We start from the raw sequence: 14,033 nt of genomic DNA on the forward strand, positions 1-14,033 counted from the left end.
AGAATACTGTATGAGAATTCTCAAAGCAAGGTTTCAAATATTCATCTTCAAATGGTTATTTATATTTCATTCTTACAATAAAGATGCATGTGTTTTGAGAAAAGTACAAATAAAATCCAAATTCCAGCATCACACTGCTTTATTCCATTTTTAAAGAGGCACTTCTTCATATTCCTTAGATTATATTTTCACTTTTAAATATCAGTCAACGTGTGCAAAAATCACTGACAACATTGTAAGAGAAGTTATTTATTTTTAAACCAGCTTTGGAAATAGCTTCCCCTGAAGCAACTATAAGAAATAAAATATACAAGAAAAAGAAGATGGAAAAAGACAAAATGGAGGAACTAGAAGGTGAAGCAGGTGGAACAAGCAAAGTCCGTCGATGATGATTCATTCCGAACCACACGTGGCCATTGCCTGAAGCCTGCAAGCTTTGAATAAGAACAATTAAGAGGCGCAGACCCTGGCCCTCCAACGAGACAGGCAAAAATGGTCGATTTTGTGTGTGTATGAGGGGGGTGTACTGATGGACAAGAGTGAACACTTCTAAGAGAGCTATTGACATATACTGGGTTACAGAAGAGAAGACGTAGCTACAGGACACAGACAATCACATGAGGGAGAAACAATTCTTAAACAAGGCTAATCAGCTGGTGCTGAGGGGAGATTTTATAAAGTTGAAGCACTATCGTTTGACTAAGTAGCTTCAAAACCATTACTGGAAAATGAGTTTATTCACAGGTTCAACAGGCGAGAGCAATTTCAAAGGCATCATTGTTGTGTTTTCGTCACGTGTTTGTGAAACATTTTACTCTCTACCATCTAGCCAAATCGTAATGGTTCATTTGAAGAAGAGAGAACAGCAAAGCCAATGCAGAGTTCCCAGCTGCGAAGGAGGGAGCCAGTGAGAGTGGTACGTACACACAGATTAATATACACATGAAAGGTGACATGCTGCCTATTTTGATGTATGACATGGTCTTTAGGATAAGGGCTGGCGATGCTGGCTGATGTCACAAGTTGGTAGAATTCTGAAAGTTGGCAATAATTGTTGCACCATCAAGTGAAACTCCTGAAAATGGAAAGTTGTCTTTCTGTACTTAGGCTGTTGCTATTTAATTCCAGTGCATCAAATTGCCTAACATTTATTCCCACAGCATATAAAGCCCTAGGCTACCAAGTGTAGGGCAGGTAGGGCACACCCCTCCACAAAGAAGCCACTGGAGTTCTTTGAAGGTGAAAGTTCTTGTGGCTCTGTGCCCCCAGCTCTTTCTTCTCCCTATAATACGTACCAGGGGAGCCTGATATGGTTATCTTTCCGTTTTTGATTGGACGTACATGTTCTTCAGGTATCTTTCAGAGATATTGACATACTTTTAAAAACACTGCACGGTCCATGCAGATTGAGGTACTGATCTTGCTTTTTAAGATTTTTGGCTGTAGAACTAGAAGTAGAAATTTTGAAGCTTTTGGCTAAAAAGCGTGTAAAGGCTCCTACACACCCTGACATCTATTTTCCAGCAGTTCCTTGAGTTGTTTTTCTTTGTGAAGAGTATTTTAATAGTAACTTTTCTATCTCAAATTATATCACTCTTCAAAAGTGGTAAAAATCTTGCTTTTTTTCATATCAGGTTCAAATTTGAAGTAGGATTTTTAAAATTTGCTCTTCCTGAAGAGCCTTTTTGAAGTAATAGGTTTAAATACTATCGGGATTCCCAATCTGGATTTCAATCATGACAAGCTAGCTCAGGTCCCCATGGATGCTTTCATTGTATCACATGGATGCAATGTTCTCATTCAATTTTTTTCTGAGAAGAAAAAGTGTTCATATCAGATTACTAGGATAATAGAAAATTCACTTTAACTTGGTAAAAACTATAAACGAAAAGACTATTTTACTCTTGGTCACTATGCATTGAGATCTGTTGTTTCTTTGGAGAAAAACATAATTTTACTAAACTGGAACAGATTCAAGACTGCATTACAAATTGTAGAATACCCTTCAGTGAGTTCAGTGAAAGTGTGCTTCTCTGCACGTCTTTTTCCTCCACTTAACGAACGTGGTTTTTCCAGAGTGAGCATCTCGTGTGGGACCCTGTAACATCCCTAAGACAACTGAACATGTATTTATTTTTATTAGCCTGCTAGATTGAGGATCCATTCATGCTCAGTGAAAACTTATGTGTGTGTAGATAGCTATGTTTTAACCAGTGCACAGGAATTAGAAATCAGTCTCTGATCTGCAGTGGCATATTTTATATTTAAAATTATCTGTCAGAATACCTTTCACGAATGAATTCTCTTTTTCTGGGTAGAAGAGTTTTAGGGGGGAAAATTCTTAAAGTACATCAAACAGCAACACCAGGGGATCTTGAGTAAAGGGCACATTGTGAATATAGCAGTTTCAGAAAGAAATAATTCACTCTCTTTCGAAATTCCACATCTTAACTGGGGAACATATCTTTTCACAAGACTCCTGGACTTCAACATCATAGAGGAGTTCAAATGGTCATTTTTCCAGCTCCTCCTGTCCTTCCTCATCTCCAAATTACAAGGCAAGGGATAGCCAACCAGACCCACTTTCTGTGAAATAAGAATCACTGGACAGGAAATCCATCTATCATAATAATTTCCTATAATCATCTAATTCCCTGTGCCCATTAAAAGAACATCTGAATACTGACAGAGATTGAGAGGAGAATGATGAAATGATCACTATGCTAGCAGAATTATGGCTTCACAGGAAACAGGGCTACATTGCATTCACTTTGATCTTTTATGTGTCTCTTCTGTTGTTTTTTATAGATCCTATCACTGGCATGGATTCATGAGCCATTCTTTTCCAAAGTAAATTACTACCAAAATTTACAAACTTGACATGAAGATTACATTGTATTTACAAAGAACTTGGCACTTAACAGAATAAATTATTGACTTTTTTTTTTAAATCCTTCTCAGGGCACCCATGGTCCAGGCAATTGGGAAAGCCTGACACCTTATTACATAGTATGCTACATTAACATGAATAAATAGGTTTCCAGCTGGTAAATCTTCCACAGTGCTGTCCTTGTCGACGAAAACCAGTACCTTCCATTTTTATTCCAGGGGAGTGTGGAGCATCAGTCCAGAGAGAGCAAAGGTTGCATGTTTTCTTCCTCATTTTTATCCATGCGTTTTAGGACTGTCGGATCCACTACTGACTGGGATCTGCAAAGGGTACAGCCAAGGTCAGAAAGTTATTGCCAACTAATCACACACATGACATTCTCCTCCATCCTTTCTCGGTTAGTACTCTCCCGTGGATCTGAGGTTATCTTTCCCTCCACATCAAGGAGTTTATGAACTGAGAACACTGCACTCTTAGAGAAAGAAACCTGATGGTGGTACTTTACATGAGTTAAGCAACAATTCCCTCCAGCATCTAAAGAGAAGACAAAGCGTGGAAGGACTCTAAATATACCCCGCCAGGTTAAATGCTCTTTGCAAAATGGACCAAAATTCGTTTCTTTTGAGATTTCTAATAGAGGACAAATATGTCCTTCTAACTCACGCACATTTCAAGCCTAGAGAACATGGCAGTAAAATGATTATTATAAAAATTGAAGTCCCAGGAGACGTGATATCTGTCTTAAAGGTCTCTGACGCAAATTCAACACGAGTGTCAACTTTCCTTAACCACCATTCGATATTGTAATGATCACTTTGGGGTAACAATAGATCCAAAATTGAACGTGATTTTTTGTTACATAGCCCACTGGAATATCCAAGTGAAATCTATCATCATTTGAAAGTGGCACAAAATGTTTTCAGTCTTTTTTTAAAGAGTAAGAATCCCTCTTGTTCCACAGCAACATTTCACAATTAAGAAAGCAAATAACTTGAAAACCTCTCACAGTCCCTCGAGAGCAGGTGAAAATGATATCTCAATTCATCACTAGGAAAACAACATGAAACCAAGAAGGAGGAAAGTCAGTGAAACATGCGACTGTTGTGTCAGGAAACTGCCGTCTTAATAGCTACAGCATTAAGGAAGCAGCTGCCCTTTTAAAATTCTCCTCGGTAATGAATTTTTCCCCTGCTGCTGCATTCCAGCCGATTGGCTATTGCTGTGGCAATATGCCTCTTAGCAGACCTCATTAACTTTAGAAAAGAAAGGCTACAAGCTAAGACACACTGCGCATGCTAATGAAAAAGAACAGCTATGGAACTAATTATCAAAGCAAAAATAATTACAAGATTTACTGATAAATTGACTCCTGCATTTAAAGATAACGTTAGCTTGGTTCTAAAAAAAGGAATGAAAATGAAGGTGAGAGCCTTACAAAGACAGATGCTCTATTTCCTAATTCATGTTCACAAATTTATCTCGATACAGAGGGATGAGATGCCTACCTCGGAAGGGTGAGTGACTAGAGCAGACTCAGAAAAAAAGATGGAGAACAAGGATGACAAGAAGGGAGAAAGGAGAGAGATTCTGCATCACTTTTACGTACAATGATACACAAGGATTATCAAATATATTCATATTTTAAGAAAGTACAGCATTGCAAAACTACCCGGCCAACACTTTTCTTTATTTTTTATTATTTTCATTAAGACCCTGTGCTGAATCTATGTAAAAATTGAGAGAGCCTTATTCAGTATCCTGAACTAAAGTATGAACCTGAAAATGTTGTATTCGCAACACTATAAGCCCAGGGGGCAAGAACGCTATCAGTTTATCTTATGAGTATAAATGCAATGTATATCATAGGGTCTCCTAAACAGGAAGATCTCAGTATGCCAGTCTGTATCTAAATGCTTAACTTCCACCTAGTAAAGGACTTCAATGTCTACTTAAGAGCCACTAACGGTGGTGTTGATTAAGGATTAGACTTAACCGTAAGGTATGTAGTTCAAACCCACCAGCTGCTTTGCAGGGAAAAGAAGAGGATATTTTTTCTTATAAGGATTTATAGAATCAAAAACCTATAATGGCTCACTTGATGGCAATGAATACACTGAACTAACTTTTAATAAGCATTGGAAGTGAAAATTAATGAGGACAGAATAGAAACCAACTCTCTAAAGAAATATATACTGCTTTACAAGTGTTGAAGAACGTGATGATATTAAACACATACTCACTGTAATTCTTCACATAGCATCAGGTACGCAATTTAAGGGTTATATTAAAATGTGCACCCACAAATCGTTTAAATAATTTAATTCGGTGTCTATTTTTTAAAATAATGTTAGTAAAATATATGTCAATCTAAAAATCTTATTTTAAATAACAGAATGGTATTCCAACTAGGACTGCACTCCTAGTTTACTTTTATCATGCAATACAGATATCAACATTAATAGTGATGAACGTTGATTTCACATACAGAACATTCTTTAATAAACAAGCCAGGCAGAAAGTCTTTCAAGTTAAGATATTTTGGGCCCTAACAATAATGGCATTAATCCAAAAGCAGAGGCTCACAAATGCTGGTGAGGCTGCCTGGAGACTGAGGTTATTACACGCTGCTGGTAGATTTGTGAAATAGTACAACCATATGGAAAATGGTATTTATTGCACTTCCTTACAGAGCCAGAAATAGACATGCTATACAGTCCACCAAATTCAAATCTAGGGGTACATCCTAGAGCAGCGGTCCTCAACCTATGGGTTGCAACCCCTTTTGGGGTCGAATGACCTTTTCACAGGGGTCACCCAATCCATAACAGTAGCAAAATTACAGTTATGAAGTAGCAACAAAAATAATTTTATGGTTTGGGGCCACCACATGAGGAAATGTATTAATGGGCCGCCACATTAGGAAGGTTGAGAACCTCTGTCCTGGAGGAATAGAAGAATGCATAGAGATGAAGCAATGTTCCTCCTAGCATTTTTCATAAATAGCAAAAGGCAAAGAAAACCGAAGTGTCCATCATGGAGGAACGAATAACCAAACAAACCGAGGCACGGACATTCAGTGGAATGCTCTGTGATGCTAAAGGAGGATGATGAACGTGCACCGCACCTTACATGATGCGTGACGTGAAGTACTGCATCGTGGGTAAAATATGTCACTAACAAAAGAGCAGACTGTCTATGAAGCCACTACAATAAAAGGTTTATAAAAGAAGAGTGTCAGATACAAAAAACTTTTGATGATGCAGGGACAGGTGGGGGATTAAGGAGGACTCATTAACTAAAGAGAACATCAATGTTAATCCCGAGGAAGGAAAAGGCAGTGTACAATATGGAGGAAATCAGCACAACATGACTAAAGGGAAGAAAGGCAGTGGGGGTCCACAACAGTGAGTAACAACTACAGGAAGTGTTACAACGCACACAGCCTTGCAATAACAAACAATAAGGGTGAGTAGACCCATATTGGTAAATATGGGTAAATATGCATTCTAAATTGGTGAGGGGGTCATATAGGAATACACCACATATTTATGTAAGCATGGCTATGCACAGTTCTACATAAACATTTGCACAGCGTGGTACAGTTAGAGAAACTACTTAGACATTGGCACTGAACTACTGGGCTTGAAGGCTTAGAATAGTCTTGGAGGGCATCTGAGTCCATTAGTAAAATACAATTCCTAAAGATAATGCATTATATCCTATTGTGATGATTAGCATCTGTGGTCTTAAAAGCATACAAGCAGCTACCTAAGAAGCAATTATTGGTCTATTTCTGCCTGGAACAAAAGAGAATGAGGAATATCTCAGACTCAGGGAAGCAATCAGTGGGAAAAACAAGGGCCACACAAGCCATAGCCTCCTCTAATTTGCAGCCACAAGAGTGAGATGGCTCCTGGCTCCTACTACTGATCATTCTGAGCAGGACTACAATGGGAAATCCTGGCCAGAAAGGGATGGGTAAAGGGAATGGAGAACAAAATCCAAAGCCAAAACCAAAAACCAGACTTCAGACTTACTGGTCCGAAAAAGTCTAGACTCCAGAGGAATCCCTGAAACTATTATTCTGAAAATGCCTTCTTCCTCTTTTTAAATTCTTAATTACTGTATTGGAAGCGCTTACAGATAGCATAACATTCCATAGTTTAATCACACCAACCAGTATAGAACAACTGCTACCACAATCAGGTTCAAAACATTTTCATTCTTCCTGAACTCCTTGATATCAGCCCTCCTTTATCCCCTCCCTCCCCCACTCTACACCCCAGGAACCCTTATTTCTTATTTTTTCCCTATCTGACACCATCCATATATCCATTTAGATACAATCTGTTGTTTGCTCCCCTTTAGTGGGTTATATAGTCATCAGGGCTACCAGCTCCACCCCCCTCTCTTCCCATACCCTCAGGGATCCATTACTCCTGTTACTGCTTCTCTGAAGAGTTACCTATCTTGGAATTCATGTATCAAATGATCTTAATTTTACAAATGAACATACACAACTTTAACATGATTAATGAGGTACAACAAATAATAGAGAATTCCTTCTAACTTGAAACTAAAGAGATTCCTGGAGGGAGTCGCCTTCTAGCCCAACTAATAGATGGTGCTACAAAATGAACCGTAACTCCTATGAAGAATGTGCTCCACAGAACAATCAACCATATGAGACAAAGAACACTTTGCCCCAAACCAAAAGTGAGAAGACTGGGAAAGGGGGGAGGGAGAGGAAGCAGGGGAACCAGACAAATGGAAATGGAGAGGAAATGGGAAAAGTGCTGCATTGTAGCCAAGGAGACAGTACAATTTGGTGTGAACTATTGGTTAAGCTGCCTGATTTTCTATGTAAGCTTGCACTTCAAGCCCAATAACATTTCAAACACAATCATAAGTACTTCATATGATAGCACAACTTGCACCAAAGAAATTATGGCTGAACTTCAAATCAGCTCACGTCCGAGGAAGCAGGAGTCTCCTGGTTTAGGAGGTCACTGTGCTGTGCTCCAATTCAGCATAAAGGACAAGCGGCCCTAATGAACTGGGGACAAGACTCCTGATCAAACAAGATGACAAAAGACGGATTCAAGGAGCCAAATCTAACAAGATGGTATTAATCAATTAAAATAATGTGCTTGGAGGCAAAAGCTAAGCAGAGAAACAGAGACTCAGGAAGATATGGATTTTTATGTGAGAGACTCAATAGTTACACAGAGATCAATATGAATCAGCAATGTACTTTGGCTACCTCAACAGTCACAGGAATCAAGAGAAGCCATTGACGTCTGTATTACAAAGGCAGAATTCTGGAACCCAAATGTAAGTCGTGATACAAGGCTTCCAACCATTGCGACTGTGTTCATGCAGCAACCCCATGAAGACAGAGCAGATCTATCTGTCCTATAGTGTTTCCAAGGTTGTCACCACCAATCAAACATGCTTCAACATCTTCCTCCCATAGCACCACTGGTGGCTTTGAAATGACCTTTCATTGAGCAGCCAGGCACTTCAGCCACTGCACCACCAGGGCCTCCACAAGTGTGTCAGATGGTTTCTATTCCATTATGAAAAATGCAACTGATCGGGGCAATGACAGGCTTCACAGCTTCCAGTCACTCAAGTGATAAGTGCCAGCCCTGTCCCAGGCACTGGGACTAAATAGAACCGGAGATACAGAGCATGGCTTTCGCGAAGCTTTCATTTGGAGCAGGCAATAAAAAATAAAATCAGATCAGTCTTTTCAAAACCTGACATATACTATAAAAATAAAATAGAAAAAGATGACTGATAGAGAGTGGGTAGAATGGGAAGAGAGGTAGAACTGATTAAAACCGGTGATTGATAAAAACCAATGAACTCTTTTGAGAAGATAACCTGGGATTGGGGCCAGCCTTTGAAGATGCCAAAACAAAAGCCTTCCAATGGCTGTGAACAACTATAAATGTCCTTCGATAGGAACAAGTAAAAGAAGGTGAAGGTAAGAAACAGGTTCTGGTGTTTAGAAATAGCAGAGGGGAAAGGGTGAGCTAAGCCTGGAGGAAAACGTTTCTAGGGTCAGGTCACATAGCATCCTGTAATCCATGACACACAGCTGCCTTTATTAAATGTATTAGCTACATTCATGAAAGGTTTTCGAATAAGTGAAGTAATCTGATTTGCATTTTTAATTACATAGCTGAAAAATTGGATAAAGAATGTGGGGCAAAGGTAGTGTCTCAAAAGAGACCAGCTTGGAGCTCAGGGAAGGTGCAGGTGAGAAGGATGTAGAGGATGGGGGTGTGGCTAAGGCTAAAGAAGCAGGGAGGTCAATGAGATCTAAGGGCAGGCCAAAGCAGTAAGCATGTCACACAGGAGGGGTTGGAAGAAGGTGGCACTTAAGGCTGGCAAAGGAGGAAGCTATGAAACATATATGACAGCAGTCTCCAAAAACACATCTAACGTCGTTCCAGAGCGAGGGGATGAATTCTAGGCCACTCTTCCATGGAAATTAACCACTTCATTTATTTAGATCAAAGCATTCAAAAGAGTCTACACTTCGTGGGATGCATCCTTGTCTACTGATTGTTGATTATGTGACTTCTGGAATAAAATGTGTTTAATATGGGTTTTGTGATGATTAAATATATTAACGTAAAAATAAATAAAATATAAAACCATACAAATAAATAACCACCAAAAAGCTCCCAGTGCCAAACTCCTGGTAAGAACTTAATAAATGCTATCTTTGATTGTTACAATGGTTATTATAACAATTAAAAGGAAGGTATTCTTAAGCAAATCATTTTACCATTTTTGATGTTGAGAATTTGTTCAAAGTCTTTCTGTTTAGTAAAATGCACAGAACGCACATCTATTCATAAACACACGTGTACAACTGTAACTGCAATTTTAAGAATTTAATGAAATCTCTTGAGAATTCATCAATAAATCCTTTGGCTCATGCCACTATAAATCCCAAGAAGCCCTGCTCTAAAGAGAAGAGTGTCACACAGCAGAACATAATTCAACCACAAGCATCATGATTAGCAGGAAAGGTGAAGCGTGGAATGTCTCTAGAATTCCCGGTCTCTGAGGAGCTGCGTGGCAGCCTGACACACACACACAACCACACAGCATGAGCAGCAGCAGCCAAAGGGAAACCAGCCTCTGAGGCTGAGAGTGCCAACCCTGACTATGGTCAGAGCCACAACAACGCACCTTAAGGCCAAAATTTTTCAGGAAGGTTTGGTGCGACGTGTGTGACATTCTTGGGTGTTTCACGAACTTCATGAGAATAGACAATGGGTTCTAATTCCTGCGTGTTTCAGAGAAATAAATTTTGCTAATGTTAATGTGGTTTAGAAAACCTGTCTGTTCGACTTCCTCTTTGTTATGGAATCCAAAATCCTGAAACAAAGCAACGAACCACTTGTCTATCTGACACCTCTCCGTCCATCATCACCAGACTGGATGGTGCCGTCCAACCTACATTGAATCCAAAATGCCCAGAAGCACTTACTCTAGAGCACATGCTTAGTAAATGTGCATTTACTGAAATAAAAGAAGCATAAACTACCCCGAGACTCAAAGCAGAGCGCCAGACTGCGACTGCACAGTGACGTTATGCAGATTAAAGCTGTAGGCACAGAGGACACGTTGCCCTCGAGTGGTCACACATTTGAGCAGCCTTCGCAGGGACCGTGAAAGGGAAAATGAGCTTTGAACGCCATGTTTTGAACTGACCAGGGTGCCTGTGTGTGAGTACCAGCCCCAAAGGCCTTTCTTCAAAGAAGACCTTACAGTGAAGTTAACAAATTGCTTGGGTAAGAGCTGTGAGGGGGGTACTCTCCTCTCCCTACTTGCTTGTCCTTAAGTGCACACCAGAAACTTTAGTTCCGCAGAAAAAGAAAAGCTTTGAGTCAACACTGGGTTTGGTGATTTCAAAGGACTCTGCCAGGGTGTGAATTTGGAACAACACTGTCATGAGTTTACCTCAAATGACCTTACCTCTGACTCAGACTCTCCAGACGTCAAATCACGGAGGTATGAAAAACATTAAAACCATACCAAACAACCATTTCAGAAAAATACAAAGTTCAGATGTAGTTTCCGCATGCATCACCCCCTCCCCGCAGCCACTTCCCCATCTGCTTCCGGCATACCTCTTCATGGACTTGGGAGAGAGTTCCTTTTCGACTTCCTTCCCGGGCATGCCGTAGGACTCCACGTTGTACTCACTGTCGTCGTCATACTCATGGTCCAGCAGTGTCCTTGCCCAGGTGCCCATGTCATAAGGGGGCAGCATGCCTCCAAACTCAGAGGGCAGGATTTCGGGATGAATTAGTTGGTGTAGACTGTTCAGGTTGTTACCATGCAAAAATATCTGTAAATTCGGAAGAGTGGTTGGGGAAACAGAGAGAGAGAGGTGTAAATACTACTCAATAGTCTGGGAGGGAGGGAGGAGGACACATTCAAATACAGTATTTTTTCCCCTATCTGTTAACCCACTCTGTGATACAGGCAGTGAAGGCACTATTATATGCTAATATTCTCTCTCTCTCTCTCTCTTTTTCTCTCTCTCTCTCTGGGTTAAAGAGTAGACGCAGCAATTGTGTTCCCTACTTCAGAACTAAGGACACATGTAGAACAAGATATGCATGTTGGTCTCCGTGTTGTTCTGGCGTTAGTTGTGCAAATTTGATTATGTGCATAATAAATGTTGTTAAAACAGAGTCTTCTCTTAAGGGACTCATTAATTAAAGAGCCGATGCAAGTGATTACGCCCCAAAGCTGTCACCAACATGGCTTTCTCTTTATCGCCAATAAGAATAAAAATACTGTAAACACTAAATTGATGTTTTATAATTCACAGGGTGAGTTATAAATAAAAGAAACAGACTAGCAGCAGTCTCAGGAAAGGTCAAGTAAGGGCTCATGTCCCAAAGGACGTATGCTCTGCAATGTTTCTAGATTCTTCTCTATTGGAGATTTACAAACATATTGTTCAAATGGAAAATGAGATAGGAGCTTGAAAATGTAAAAGTATACTTGAAATAGCAGGTACATAAGGCTTTTTATTGTAAAAGTACAAATAAGGCAATATTTGCCAGTTCGACGTCTTTCACATGTAGAATTCAGTGAGATGAATGCTTTGCAGCCATCACTGTTTTGTGCATCCATCACCAATAAACCGCTAAATTTTCCAGCCCCAAAAAACAAAAACCCGATGCTCTCCAAATAATAACTTCACCCATTTCCCATCTGTCACTTCTTTTCCAGCCCCAGCAACCTCTAAAGTAATCTAGTCTCCTGTCTAGGTACTTCCTATTAGTGACGTAACACAATAGTTGTCTTTCTGCGATTAATCTATTTCGTTCGGTGTGCTTTCAAGGTTCATCCATGCTGTGGCATGTATCAGGATGTCACTTCCTTCATGTCACAGCAGTATCCCATTGTAAGCATACACCTCCATGACGTTTCTCCATTCATCTTTTAATAGGTATTTGGGTTGCTTCTTGGCTGTTTCACGTAGTGTAGTGAACCCTGGTCTCTAAAATGGCTACTTTCCTCTTCTCTCATTTCAATCCCAAAAGTATAAAAGGCTTCTCTGAAAAGCGATTATATTACCATTTCAAACTTACATATAACATTAATTTAAGGATTATCATTTATGAATGACTTAAAAATATGCCATACCTCAGGATCAAGGTTTTATAGTGGAGGGTGTGATGTAAATAAAAGAAATAGATTGAACAGGCAAACAATCATCTTTGCTTTTAATAATTTTAGAGCTTATTCAAATGCATGCATTTAACAATTTAATCTACAACATCAAATAAAATGACAGGGTTGGATATCACCAACCAACAAGTAATTTCACCAAATTTAGGAAGACCAAAAGCAGATGAGAATAGTCAATGGCCAAAATAGGCAGAGAAAATGGCTGCCTAAAATACAGGGCAGGAAGCTGCCAGTCATTCTTAGAGAGCACATCAGGATGGGAGCTCAGAATGAGCAAGCAGCAGACGACCTGAGGGGACAGTGGGATTGAGAAGTGTGGACTAAGCTCAAAGCCGCTGTGCTTCAGAACGGCACAGTTTATGTCCTATAGCCTTACTTTCCCTATGTGCAAAACAAGCCAGACAGCATCTACACCCATGAAAATACACAGGAAAGTTTAAAAGTTCTTGGAAAATTGGAATTAAAAGACAGTGGAATCTGTCCATGAACTCTTTAGAGCTTCATTGTACACACACAAAAAACCCACATACTCAAGGCCTCTTCTCATAGGAAATGAAATTATCTTGGGAAAGCTAGGTTTTAGTACTTAAAACCCTTATTTTATTAGGTATAGGACCTCTATATTGTATATGACCTCTATTTAGCCAGATGTATAGCTTCATGTTACAAACACACTCATGGTGAAGACAACAGATGGTACCAGAATATCAGAAAGAATAGTGTCTGGGGTTTAAAGCTTGACTTGAAACAAGTAGCCATTTAAGTGAATGAGAGCTAAAATCTGTTGGGAGAAAATGCACCAGCTGGTGTGATCCAAGGATTGTAAATAATAAAATCCAAGACCAGAGCGGGGAAAAGTATCAGAGTTTAAATTCTGAGCACCTGGTTTGCTGAAGGCTGTGACTAATAGACAAAGGCCCAAATCCACTTGAGGGGTCCCACATGGATTGAGCCTCGGGTGAATCTCCCGTGACCACTGATGAGGGATGTGCACAGCCTTGCTATTAGAGTGCATTGGAAGTAGATTAAGGCTGATGTAGATCAGTTAAAATTTGACACTTTATTATTTGTTCTCCCTTTTTACCCATCTTAAATTTTTTCTAGATTTTATTCTTTTCATATTTCCTTTGAATTAAAATCTTTCTGTGATTTATTTTATAATTGTTGTTAAGGAGCAAGGGCATGGTTTTATACATTTCTTTCAAAGAAATTCAGGAGCTCATACAACTCTTATCACATTCTATACATACATCAATTATGTAAAGCACATCTGTACATTCTTTGCTCTCATCATTTTCAAAGCATTTGCTCTCCACTTAAGCCCTTTCCATCAGGTCCTCTTTTTTTCCCCTCCCTCCCCATCCCCCCTCCCTCGTGAGCCCCTGATAATTTATAGATTGTTATTTTG

General features: G+C 39.6%; 1 protein-coding gene across 1 annotated transcript in view; it reads right to left on the reverse strand.

Annotated features, from left to right (window-relative positions):
- Positions 1-3,122: 3,122 nt before the first annotated feature.
- The window catches only part of CLVS2 (clavesin 2), a 78,177-nt gene continuing 67,266 nt past the window's right edge, over positions 3,123-14,033 (reverse strand). The window contains exons 4-5 of the mRNA XM_075553942.1: positions 11,047-11,267; positions 3,123-3,210 (exon numbers count right to left, since the gene is read on the reverse strand). Of these exons, the coding sequence (XP_075410057.1) occupies positions 3,123-3,210; positions 11,047-11,267 (309 nt within the window). The remainder of the gene's footprint in view (positions 3,211-11,046; positions 11,268-14,033) is intronic.

Source organism: Tenrec ecaudatus, chromosome 7 (assembly GCF_050624435.1).
Source record: "Tenrec ecaudatus isolate mTenEca1 chromosome 7, mTenEca1.hap1, whole genome shotgun sequence".
NCBI lineage: Eukaryota > Metazoa > Chordata > Mammalia > Afrosoricida > Tenrecidae > Tenrec > Tenrec ecaudatus.